The sequence below is a fragment of the Lissotriton vulgaris genome, unplaced genomic scaffold, assembly GCF_964263255.1.
Source record: "Lissotriton vulgaris unplaced genomic scaffold, aLisVul1.2 SCAFFOLD_829, whole genome shotgun sequence".
Lineage (NCBI taxonomy): Eukaryota > Metazoa > Chordata > Amphibia > Caudata > Salamandridae > Lissotriton > Lissotriton vulgaris.
Window position 1 is genome coordinate 587,664 of NW_028248543.1, and position 13,620 is coordinate 601,283.

A 13,620-nucleotide genomic window follows, 5' to 3' on the forward strand; every position below is an offset into this window, starting at 1 on the left:
CTGCCTTGCCGCTTACCTCGTCCTACCGCTCTAGACCCCGGTCCGCCCCGGCAGAGTGCCGTTTGCGCGGAGGGTCCCAGCACGAGCGTCACTTCCGGCTTGCACCACATCCGCCCTGCCTCTCCTCCGTGCAGGTGAGCGGTCTAGTGGTTGCTGAGGCCATTTCTATATCTCGCTTTGCATCAGGCCTCGCAGGTAGACAGTCGTGGCTCTGGCCGCGGGCGTGCACCAGCGCTGCCGGTGATTTTATCCTAATTTGCTTTCCAGCTGATTACGAACTGGATGGCAATTTTAAACGTGTTCTTTTGTTTTATTGCTGCACTGTGCCCTCATCTTACCTTCACTGCCTGCCTTGCCGCTTACCTCGTCCTACCGCTCTAGACCCCGGTCCGCCCCGGCAGAGTGCCGTTTGCGCGGAGGGTCCCAGCACGAGCGTCACTTCCGGCTTGCACCACATCCGCCCTGCCTCTCCTCCGTGCAGGTGAGCGGTCTAGTGGTTAACGTCTACTAGTATTAATGGCAACCTGGAGGAAGCGCAGCGGACGAGCGCAGCGGGAGCGCCGACTTCGCGCCGAAGTCGCGCACAAGTCAAGCCCGTCTGCGCCCGTCCGCGGCCGACCGGGGCCAGGGGCCTTGCATGCTGCTCAACGTATTACTTATTCCTCCTTCGAGCTTCGCTCTTGTTATACCCGTGCTCTTCCATCCCCTGACACGATTGCCATTGCTCAGACATATGGTATCTTCTCCCCCCTCCCACCCTGTACCCCTTCGGCTGCTCCCTCCACTACCCCTCCCTTCAATTCTATCTCTCCCACGCTTCCCAGGCCTAGCTCCTCTGGCACGCGCTCCATTTCAGTCGTGTACCTGAATACCCGATCTCTCCCCAAACATCAGCTTGAGGTCTTTCAACTTCTCGAGGCTGGCAATGTTGACATCCTGCTCCTCGTTGAAACCTGGTTACATGCGGACTCATGCCCTGATATCCTGGCCGCAATACCCCCGGGCTACTATATCCTCTATTCCAACAGGACCTCTGGTAGACCGGGTGGGGGAGTTGCTGCCATCATTCGCTCTAACTTGCAATTCACCTCTTCCACAATCACTCCTATATTGAATTCCGACATTCTTATGTTGAAATTCTCTTCTCCCAAACATTCTTTTACTTGTGTCTTAGTATATCGCCCCCCTGTCAATATGCCCTCTTTTCCATCCTTGTTCAGCGATCTCATTTCGCAACTAACTATTAACTCTGCTAGGATCCTGATCATTGGTGACTTTAATTACTGGCCATCTGACCCTTCTGAATCTTCTGTGTCACTTGACTTTTCTGGTTTTTTATCTGGCCTTAATCTTTCCCAACATATTTCGGTTCCCACTCACAACAAGGGCCACACTCTAGATCAGGTGTGGACCACCAACTTGGATATTTCCTCTCCTATGGTGTACCCCTGTACCTGGTCCGATCACTTTTTTATTTCTTTTACGCTACAAATCATTGCACCCTCCCGTCCCCCTTCCACCTCTAATCTTTCCGCCCGTAATTGGAAACACGCCGATATTTCTTTGTTCCATTCGACCCTTGCTTCCACTCCACCCCCTAGTCACCCCGATCTGAATTCCCAAGCAGCCGCACTGGACCATTGGTTGTCTCATGCCAGTGACGCAGTCGCCCCTGTCAAATCCATTAAATCGAAGCGACCCCACGACGCTCAGCGCTGGTTTACTGATCAACTTAAGGCCAGCAAACTCCTTCTTCGCCAGGCTGAGCGCCGTTGGAGGCGTAACTATGATCCTTCACTCAAGTCTGTCTATACTGACTTACTTAAATCCTACAAAACATCCATCATCCTAGCTAAATCTGTTTATTTTTCTCAAAAAGTAATCAACTCTGCCTCCAAAACTAAAGAAATCTTCTCTATCGTCGCTGAACTTTCCTTACCCGACCGCGTTACACCCCAGCCTCAGCCATCACAAGCCTTGTGCGACTCCCTCAATTCTTTTTTTATTGATAAAATTGTTACAATTAAAAACAATATTCCCCCTTCCACTACTCCTCACACCAGTGCCCTCCCCCCTTCAAATCCTCACTCCCTGAATGTTTTTCCTCCGATTTCCCTAGACACCTTCCGCTCTCTCCTCCTGGCTGTGGGTTCAGGCTCCCCCAAGGATTGCTGTCCCCCCCAAATCCTCAGAGAGGCCTTTATGGCATGTCCTGACCCCCCTCTGGACCTCCTAAACCGCTCACTTTCCATAGGTTCTGTCCCCAATGCTTTTAAAAGCGCTGTGGTGGTACCTATTCTGAAAAAACCCGGTTCCGATCCCACGGTACTGGGCAATTACCGTCCTATTTCCCTTCTCCCATATCTCGGGAAGGTCTTGGAAACCTATGTCACCCGTTGCCTTAGCTCGTTCATCGAGGAGACTCATTTCCTCGATGACCAACAGGCAGGTTTCAGACCCTCCCATTCTACGGAGGCAGTGGTGACGGCAGTCATGGACACGCTGAGACAGGGGGCAGATAAGAACTTGGCCCAGGCCCTGGTATTACTTGATCTCTCGGCCGCTTTCGACACGGTCGACCACGACATTTTGGTCGACCGTGTCAGAAATGCTGGGATCTCGGGCCTGGCCCTGTCCTGGATTGTGTCCTTTCTCCATCTCCGGACCCAATCTGTTCACCTATCCTCCTTCTCTGCCTCTTCCACTTCACTCTCTTGTGGTGTCCCCCAGGGTTCTGCCTTATCTCCCCTTCTGTTCAATCTCTATATGCAGCCTCTTCTGGTCTCCCTCCGTCACTCTTCTGTTACCACTTTTAATTATGCAGATGATCTGCAACTTATCTTTCCTATTGATTCTTCCCCTCTCTCCCGCTCTAATTTCCAATCCACCATGCTTTCCATCTATGAGTGGATGAACTTCAGTCAGCTGAAGCTCAACCCCAGTAAGACAGAGCTGGTCCTGATTGGCGGACTCCCTCACCCCTGGACTGCCAACTTCTGGCCTCATGCCCTCGGCCCTTCCCCTTGCCCAGTTGACTCCGTAAAGAGCTTAGGTGTTGTTATCTCCAGTGATCTCTCGATGCGGCCGCACATCAATGCTGTCACCTCGGCCTGCTTTTTTCATCTCCGCAGGATCGGGAAGATCCGAAGGTACCTGTCCCCAGAGGCCCTCATACTTGTCATCCTGGCCCTGGTTACCTCACGTTTAGACTATGCCAACTGTCTATACGTGGGGATCCCAGCCTACCACCTCCAACGCCTTCAACTGGTGCAAAATCAGGCTGCTAGATTAATCTTCCAGCAACCAAAACACCAACATGTCTCCCCACTGTTAAAGACCTTGCACTGGCTCCCGGTTGCGCAACGATGCATTTTCAAACTTGGCTGCACCGTTTTCAAATCTCTCTTCTCTTCTGCTCCCGCTTTTATCTCTTCCTGTCTCCACTCTTACATCCCTTCCTGACACCTCAGATCCTCCGCCCACAATCTGTTGGTCGTTCCAAGGTTTCGACGTAAGAAGCACGGTGGTGCTAGCTTCTCCTTTCTTGCCCCATTCACTTGGAATTCCCTCCCCCTCTCTACTCGGCTCACCCCTGATTATCCCACTTTCCGCAAATCTTTAAAAACTCATCTGTTCCACCTCGCTCACGGTTAGCTGTTCATATTCCCCGTGCCTACTCTCACTGTCTTCGAGCGCCAAGAAACCAATTGGTGTATGAGCGCGGTACCAAAACTTTTGTAACATAACATAACATAACTCAACCAGTAGGTATGAAATTATATTTAATTATGGAGAGCAGTCCGCATTCAAGAATGCTATTGACAAGGTTTCGAGCCGACACATTCTTCCGCTTGATAACATTTCCCAAATGTAATGTCTGGGGCAAACAACTGGAAGAATGTCCTTGTGACGGAGTTTCGAAGCAATCAAACATCCATTCTACCCTGTTCTGTCTTTACCTGGCCCTTAGGAAACAGTTTTTAAAACCTTTATTCATTAAATGGGGCATCAGAGGATGCCACGATGCCTATCACAAACTCAAGCAACTAGAGACTGCCTTTGAGATAAAAGCTGTGGCATCCTACCTGAAGACTATCATAGCCCTTAGAAAATTGATGTAATGCCCGTCGAATTTCTTATTAACTGCATTTTTACTTCTTAAATGAACTGGTGTAAGGACATATATGATATTTTAATCATCGTATTAATGAATTTTAAAAGGTTTTTATTCATGTTTTTTTAAATGAAATGTAATTATTTGTGCTTTTATGATTCTCTTCTCAAAATCGAATAAAGCTATTTTGAATTGAATTGAATTGATAAAGTGATGATAACTGTCTGTATAAAAAAAACTTAATAAAATACTTTGAAATTAAAAAACAAGTGAGATAGAAAGAGACGAGAAGTATAGAGTGATGGAAGACAGAGAGGCATGAGGTGGAATCAAGTTTAGGCAGCAGTGACATTTGGCAATCCCAGCGTTTTTAAAAGGGCCAGTGGCAGGTTTATAAGAAAAACATGGGCTCCATGTTCATACTTTTTATTTTATAAATATTTATTTATATATAAAAAAATAGGAGCCAAAGTACCAACTACCACTGGATCATCAGGAGTTCTCAGTGCACCCTCAGCACAGGTTGTACAAGGTTCAGTCGCACACCTACAGTACAAAGCACTGACAACAGCATTCATGCTTCTGTGAGTTACAGGACAGTAATTGCACAGATCAAACAAAACACAGACACTCACACACTTGCTTTCTCAAACGCTCTCTCTTACACTAGAGTGGACTGCTGTGATGCATTTTGCAGGCTGGTACTGCAAGCAGGAACCCTGTCCCGCACAGAAGCACTGCTGGACACCCATTGTCCTGCATCTTGGTTCCCCACCACTTATACCCGCTCTAAGGACAAGTAACTGTCACTCTTTCAGCCCTATATTAGCTGTCAAAGTTGTGTCAGGCAGTGGCTGGGGTGGAGGTGCTGCAGCACAGGAGGCATCCTGCACAAAGCGACTTTCGGAGCACTTTGGGTAGTGATATGCAGATCCTGCCACCTGCGAATTAAGAGCCCTGGATGTATGAATACAACAATGTTGGAGACCTGTTCTGGGAGTCTGTTCATGATGGTTATTTCTTCCATTAAGCAGGTTTCAAAGTGCTGACATTGTCAGATCCATTGACAGATTGTTCAGTGCGAGCATGGTTTGCCCTTGATCAAACAGTTAGTTAAGTAGTAGGTTCGGTAAAGCAACACTCCACTGCTTTCTATATAGGGTGTACATTTATCACAATGTTGCATTTTGGTTACTATGCCAGGAGACTAAACACCTTTTCCCTCCTCCTGGATAATAATCAGTCCACTTTATAACCACACACTTACTAGCAGCTTTCACAGAAATTCTGAATGCTCCAAATCTTGCTGTAAAGGGAGCAGACAATAAGTTCAAAAAGTGGTTTCCCAAGAGCATACAACTTGACTAAATAGGATGCCAGGATTAAAAACTGTGCTCCTGGTTCCTTGTTTCCAATTAGCCCAAAAGACCACCAACTGGGGTGGCAGTGATTCTTATGGCAAGGCAAGGGTCTGCCCTTCTCATGCAAAAGTCACTTTGTTGTGGGCCCTACCAGTTTTAAAATGCAGTGTTTATTACCATCATATGTAGGTGAAGTGATAAACTTAAGATCAGATGTTGAGAATGTACGCAGTGGACTAAGTGAAGTGGCAGCAGGTGGTTACTGGGCAGTATGTGTGATGGATCCTAATTATGACTAGGTGTTACAAAGTTCGAGAGTATTTCTATGTGGATACCAGATGTTTCCATTTCCTAAACATCTTAAAATCTGCAATAGGAGAGTCAAGATTTACTCCTGGAGGTGGTAAATGGATGAGAACTCAAATACAGTATAAACAGAGAAACATACTATAAACTCAATCTCCAGCTGAGGTATAGCTGTATAGCTGTTTAGCATAAAACCCCCAAAATGTACTGCTTGACTCATACAGCCCCTTTCCGCAACAAAGTCTTCTAATGTTGACGTTTGTACAAAGTGCCTCAGCTCTCGCAGTGTGGCTACTACACGCCCCAGGAAAATCAAATGCATAGAATTCACGTATGTTGCAGAGTCTTGGCTGCTAGTATGAGTACAGAGTCAGAAGGTAGAGCCGATAGGAGGTAAAGAGGATCTTGCTTGGGAGGCCTACATTTCTTTGTAGTCTGAAAGGAGCTATCTTGTTTGAGCCGAGGTCAGAAAAAGTTCCATTGTTGGCTCTAAAAGACCTGGCACCAATGGAAGCAGTAGTTTTAATAGTGACCGCTGGTGGAGCATCAATAAAATAGCAGATGTGGTAGGTGTGGAATGGACAATTCTGTATTAGGTTTTGCCGCACCTCTTAGCAGAACCTCCTGGAAGGTGGTGGTGTCATCTACCAGAGAGATACGAGGAGATGGAGAATCATACAGTGTCAGTGAATATCGCCATGTAGATGAAGATGAGGACATTGTGTGTCTTGACTCATGTCTGGAGGTGGTATGTGTCTTGTTTTGTTACCTGGAACTGTGGCTTTGATGGTGAGAGCGCTTGGAAGACAATAAATTCCTGGAATGACTCCTGTGATGGTGGGACGCATTCTGGAGCGCGATCTAGGCCTTGGCGGTTCCACAGGTGTAGAAATTAGAGCTGGTGGAGAAGGAGCAATTGGAGGTGGAGGAGGTAGAGGTCGTGGAGAGTCCGGTAGTACGATCGGCGAAGAGGGGAAGGATGTCCTTGAGTACTCCAAATCTGTTGAAGAATAGATTTGCTTCTTTTTATCCTCTTTTCTGTTCTTGATGTTGAGATGGGTTGTGACATCGACCTCCGTCAACGACTCGATGGTGATCTCAGACCATGTCTCGATGTCGAACTGCTCATTGACATCGATGGGTCTGGCTGCCTTGACATCTATACACTCCTTGACGTCGATCTTACTGTGCACATCTCCGGTGTACGAGTTGATCTACCTTGCCTCAGCATCGGTCTGTGTGTCTGCCTCGAGGTCGAACCAGGCCTGGACAGTGATCAAGATGGTACAGTACCTGGTTGAGATAATCGTTCGATGTCATGAATGTAATGCACCAATTTTACTACTTATTTGAAATGCCAATAAATATATATATACTAAAAAAAAAAAAAAATTGGTACCTTACCTGGTCTCAACGTCAACCGGGAAATATAAAATGTTTGGCCACAAATGAACTTTTTGGACCTTTCACGTCCCTTAGAGGCAGATGTAAGGCCCTTGGTAGAGGACTGTCCCTCACATCGCTCTGAGGTCTCACCTTGATACTGGACTTGCTCTCTTCGCTGCTCCTCCGTGCCATGAAGGTGAATTTCCACTCTCTCAGGGTGCAATGTGAAAACTTCTTGCAGTGTTGGCACTGCTCTGGAACATGACTAGATGGAAGGCAGAGTATACAGACTTTGAGGGTCTGATTTGGTCTCTTTCTCCCAGAGGCAGGCTACTTGTCAAACAGAGACGGCATATTAAATGACAAAATACCTCAATTTGACGGAAGTAAAGTTTTCAAATAGTGGCAGAGTGATGGAAGATTTCGAGTGAATCAGATTAAACAAAATTCCACAGGTGAATTTTGAAGAAAAAAAGCCTAAAAGGCCGAGCTCAGTGCCAAGGATCCTGTTACCAGGTGCCGGAAAAAAGAAATGAGGCAACTGCCACCTGCTGAGCATGATGGGCTACTGTTGGTCTATTGGTCTTTAAAGGCACAGTCACTGATTTAAACTCACATAATAGCAGCCTATGGGGCTACACTCGCATGCCCCTACACCACTGTAGATATGTGTAATAAATGTAATCCAGTGTTGAACAAGGCTGCTCCCCAAAGTGTTTTAAACACAACTGGACATTAATTTTAACCAAACTTAATAGATTGAGAAGAGCCACAGCTCCTTAAGTTTTCTTTAAATTCTGTTATTTCTTTTTACCAATGTTGGTGTCCCAATATCCTTTAGAAACATGACTGTTCACATACCTTGATAAAAATTCTTGAGCATAAACAATCAAAATACTCAAAAAGAAGAAAAGAAATTGTGTAGTTTTCAATGATAGTGTATTGAATCAGTTTTTACAAATATTTTCTTTATGTAAACACTCTCCTTTTATATTGTAATTACTACTGGGTGCAAGCCCCCAAAACATATAGTCCTATAAACCAGCCATATAACCAGTCTTCTAAACCAGGCGATAGTCCTATAAACCTGGCTATGTGTCTGTTCATTTTCAAACTTCACCAGCCGCCCCAGATGGCAGCGTCTCAAGGGTCACAATCAAGGGTATGCCTCTCTCACTGCAGCCTGAGCACTGAGTTAACAGAGAAAATAATCTACCCTGTCCGAATCCCAGCGCTGATGTGCTGAGAAAGTGGCTATTCCCTAGACGATATTTTGAAAATATATGTAATGTACTTCTTTAAAGACAGTTCCCTAAAACAATAACGTCCAAAACAAGAAAAATTTAGAAAATCACCAATAATTTTTATACAGCACCTCCTTTCACCTTTGCTCAAGCCCCTATCTCATGAGGAATAGGATGTCATACTTATGTAGGGCAGCCACTTCGGTTACGCCTAGTTCCTTAAAGCCCTCCTTTACAGCAGTTGTTGGTTGTGCTACTTTTTACTTCATGTACAGGTGAGGGGTGTGTTTTTTGTCAAACCTTGTGTTTGATTTGCTGGTATTGAAAAAGCTTAATCTGTTCGCCTAAGTGACTTTGGCTCTCCTGATGGGGATCCATTGAGCCGGATACGACTGCAGACAAACCCCCTCTGTGCAGAGGCAGGGGACCGGAGGCCATGGGACATCTTCAACAAATTTTATTTCATTGAAACAGACCTGTTATCTTCAACAAAATTGCAGTGTCAAGTGGAATGGGTGTTTGGTTCCTACACTTATGGAAGGGCACAGAAAGGATCATGTTACAGCCTCAAGAGTAGCTTCATCTCCCTTCATCAGAAAGAGGTGGTGCTCCAGGCCACACTGATCTAGCTTTATCACTCGGAGATGCTCATTCGACTTAACAATTGCTCTCATATCTAGTTCGAAACCAATTGTACCTTATTAGGTGTCCTCTTGCAGTGGTGACAGTAGCTTCAATCCCACCCACTACTCCCTTGTGGGCTGTCTGCTGACTGGCGCTCCGGTATTCCATATGCTACTCTTGTTTGGCTCTTGGGATGGCTTGAACTGTGCACCAGTGTGGAGCAAAGTGTCTTCAAGTGACTCCTGCTTTTTGCAGATTGCAGGATGAATCAGCTTTGCTGGCACTGATGTGCAACTTTGTAGACGCAGTGATATGTGGGGGGCTCAAGCTTATTTCCACAGAGAGCGTTCATCTAACATCCCAACCAGCACATTAGCCTAATGGCGCTAGCATTGCTGTCTGCGATATGCAAGGATGCAGGTTGGTAGGAGGGAATGTTTTGCGTTTGATCTTGGGAAATATTTTTTTTTCTGTTGTAAACTAAAATGGAAGATTTTTTGGGCGTACCATAACAATAACATTCTGGTGTAATCAAATTGTGTGTACGTATCTTCATTCAGCCAACCAAATTGAGTGTCTCTTTTCATTTTTGTTGTGTTTTAAATCTGAATTCATGTTTACCAGGTCTGGAATATTATCAAAAGCTGTAAGAGACATGTAATCACGATAGAATTGATGCTGGGGCATGGTGCATCAAGAAAGTATGATGTTTGTGTCTCTGTGCAACATTGTCCATTTGCTTTAAAAATCCACAGACTTTGGGCCAATTTCAAATCTTTGTAAGAAAGCTCAATATATCGCCCGAACCTAAAAGAACTCCATGTGCTTCCCCTGCCTGCTTGAACCCTGGTCATTGCTTGCCTCATTGTATAAATGGTCATTCAGACAAACAAGATAGCGTTGCGAGTAACATCATCTCTAGTGGTGGTCATGATGCCTGCTGCACCTCCCTTGTCGGGCTTGTAATTCAAAGGCTCTGAAGCAAAATACTTGGAAGGGGCGTCTGCATATGCCTTAAGCTTCTCCCCCACAGCAGATTTTCTCACCCTATTTTAAGTTTGAGTTTGTAATAGCGAAAATGGTGATATTGCCGAAGTTGTTGTATTTATTTGTGAATATCTCAATTCCTCTCACGCAATTTTTTTTTTATATCTATTCGTTCTCTACTTAACTCTTTGGTCTGGGCGGGTAGGCAAGCTAGGATCTCCTGGGAACTCCTAACACTCCCCTAACAACAAGGCGGCCTGGGGGTCCCAGACATTCAACTATTTGCTCTCAGCGCTCAGGCGCAATTCCTCCACTTCTTGGTGCACCCAACCCCATTCCAGCCCCACACAGCGGTGGAAATAGACGTTGCGGCTCCGATACCTCTTCAGGCGACCCAATACCAGGAATATAAACGATCCATTGAGGATATAGACATGGTTGAGACCTTAAGGTGGGGGTAGGACAAACTCAGAGAAAGGGCTACATTCAAACGTCTATATGCGCCATCAATTCCTCTGGCATACCACCCCAAGCTCCCAACAATGGAGGAGAGTGCAAGCAGGGCATTGGCTCAGAAGATGGGCCTGCGCACGTTTGCAGATCTGTACCCGGGTGACAAATTTAGATTCCCCCCAGAATCAGATGAGGGCAGAGCTGTCCCCTTCTCAGAGCTATTTTTTATTATAAACTCAGGGCCACATATAGAACTCTGCACAATACATTTCCCAACCCCCCTCCCACATTATTTGCCCTGGAAAATGTATTCCAAACGGACTCTCCCCGTAGGCTCATTACACACATTTACAACAATATGCAGTCTTCTGCCCCCCTTTTGCAGCCTGGGTCCTTCCAGGCGTGGAATGTTGAAATGTCAGTGCCCATTACAGAGGACCAGTCATCGTACTTCTGCTCAAAATTTACGGCCTTGTCTCCTAACTACAAGCTGCATCTGATTAATTTTAAATTCCTCCACAGATTCTACATGACCCCTTCCCATCTTCACTGCATGGGGGTTAGAGCAAATGATAGTTGTTGGAGATGTGGCCTCACCCAGGCGATTTTTTTGCATATTGCGTGGGGCTGTCTGTGGCTTTCCCCTTTCTGGTCCGACATATTCACCACAATACATGACATAATCAACACAGTGGTTGGCACAAACCCATTGTTGGGCTTGTTGGGATACGTCAAAGACACTCTGGTCGCATTAAAAAAATTACATGCTATGCTACTACTCTTTGCTAAGCGCCGGCTAGCTATGCATTTGGGGAGGAGGGGGACCTTTCCAAGAAAGCATGGATCCAAGACGTTACATTTGGACACACACAATTGACCACCTTCAAGGAGTTGATGCCGTCCGCATCTCAGCCCATAGATATATGGGGGCCATTTATAGACTGGGTGAGCGCACAGGGTGGGGAGGGGGGAATCCATGGGGATCTTTGGGGGTTCGTAAATGAGTGCACATCACATGGGACATGCATTGCTGGACAATGTATTGGTGGATTGCACCCTGAGTGGCAGTTGTGGGCATACTAGATTGTTTAATGACTACTAGATGCATGAGAGTGACTTATGGTTATTTTAATATACTTGTCTGATGTATTCAGGTGGACCAGGACAACAACAAAAACAACTTTTGTACTAATATATGCTCCAATTAATGTACAAGAACACCCAACTGATAATGTTTAAGTGGGCAACTGGCCGGTTGTTGTGATGTTTGTTATTCAAATATCAATAAAAAAATAATTGAATGAAATACTATAAATTCATAGCTTCATCTTCCTGCCTCATCTGAACTGAGCTTAACCCCCATATCTGCCCCTTAACAGCTCACCATATATGTGTACTTCCTGTGAGCTGTGTTAATGTCAACTGTATTCCGTGCACACAGGGTGTGCTTTCTTAGGGCTCTACAGTGTTCCACTGCACGCTTGGGACAGGTCAGTGTTCTATAAATACCACCAATAAATGAAAGCACATCTTGGACGTCTGGTTTGCATTATAATACACGCAGTAGGCACCAGGCAGTATGATTAGTCCTGGTATGTGAAATTAGACACTGACATAATGTAACCTTCCATGATACACCATTGACCTGTATTGTTGTATTGATGTCATTACCGCTTGCAATGCAAGATGCTCAAAATTTGCTGGCAACCAATGTTTCTTCCTGCTTTTTTCAGCAAATGTGGGATCAAGAGAAAGAACACTTGACAAAATTTAATGAATTAATGATTGCTCATCGTGTTCGACCAACCTTCTTGCTGCCTGTTTGGAATGTTGCCGGCTTCTTGTTAGGTGAGTTTTTCTTTTGCTGCAAGTGAAATGATTTGTTTGTATACCTGTTTAAATCGGTTGTATTCATCATTAGGTCACCTGTTGACCTATAATGAGGCTGAGCTGTCCCCTATCTCTTGTGTCATTTGCACTGGCCCTGGAAGCATTGACTTGCAAGGTGCTAGCAGTAGGACTCAATAAAGGAATCCTAGTAACTGGCGTAGAACATATTCCTATGTGCTGATGATGATGTACTCTAATAATTTGATGCTGCAGGGATAAAACAGGAAACCTAAATTACTGTTTCACAATTCGGCATAGTCAAAGGATGAGGGTCAACTACTGGGGTAAACCATGTTTTTTTCTTTTTTATATATAAAACAAAACTTTATTTTTGTCTTTTTATAAGGGTACCCAAGAGGATGACAACATTGAATTGTCACAAATTTGGTGAACCATCAAGGAATACATTGTATAACGACTTGAAAATAAGGCACAATGATCACAAATATATGTATCAGATTAATATATATGCATATTATCAAGCGCATGTAAGCAAAGTTAGTTGGCCCCTTCGTCTGGCATGCCACCTGAAGACAAAAGTCCTCCCGGGCTAGCATGCTGAAGGACGTCTGCCGTGATGGCCGCAGGAGTCAATTGGTTCCTGTCTTGTTTGACATAAGTTTTAAACAGCAGCCAAATCTTTTCAAAAAGCAGCCAAATCTTTTCAAACTTAAACATCTTAGTGTTAAGTAGTGCAGTTAGGCGTTCCATAGCATAAATGTGCCACACCTTGGTCTCCCACAGTTTAAGGTGTTGTGTTGGAGTAGGCCAAGCTTTCCCCCGCCCCGTCCAACAGCAACACCAGTGGCTCCAATGGCAGAATCGCTGAGCAAATCAGGCCGATCTGTTGGAGTACCTCACTCCAGAACCGCTTTACCAGCGCACACTGCAACCACAAGAAATATGTGCCCCGCTCCCCACAACCCCTGCAGCTAAGGTCAGAGCCCCAGTCATAGTATGGATGCATACTGGGGTAAAGTACCACCTAGGGAGTATTTTGTAGGTGTTAGCTTTGTTTTGAAGGCAGATACATTTTGCAGCCACCTGTGTCCAAAGTCGCTGCCAGATTTAATCCGGTATTGGTGTCTCAAGGTCATGCTCCCAGTGTGACTGATATGTATGGGTGTGTGCGGGTGCGTGTTGTAGCGTACAATCGAACGGTCAACCTCTTGTTTCAGGACCTTATTAAATTCGCCTCCGATGACTAGATTGCCCAGGGCAAAGCGTGCTATTTGAGGAAGCAGTAAATCGTACC

At 45.4% G+C, this 13,620-nt stretch overlaps 1 protein-coding gene across 1 annotated transcript in view; it reads left to right on the forward strand.

Moving 5' to 3' along the window:
- Positions 1-13,620, forward strand: part of COQ7 (coenzyme Q7, hydroxylase) — a 130,756-nt gene that overhangs the window by 74,420 nt on the left and 42,716 nt on the right. The window contains exon 3 of the mRNA XM_086950009.1: positions 12,209-12,323. Within this exon, the coding sequence (XP_086806135.1) occupies positions 12,209-12,323 (115 nt within the window). The remainder of the gene's footprint in view (positions 1-12,208; positions 12,324-13,620) is intronic.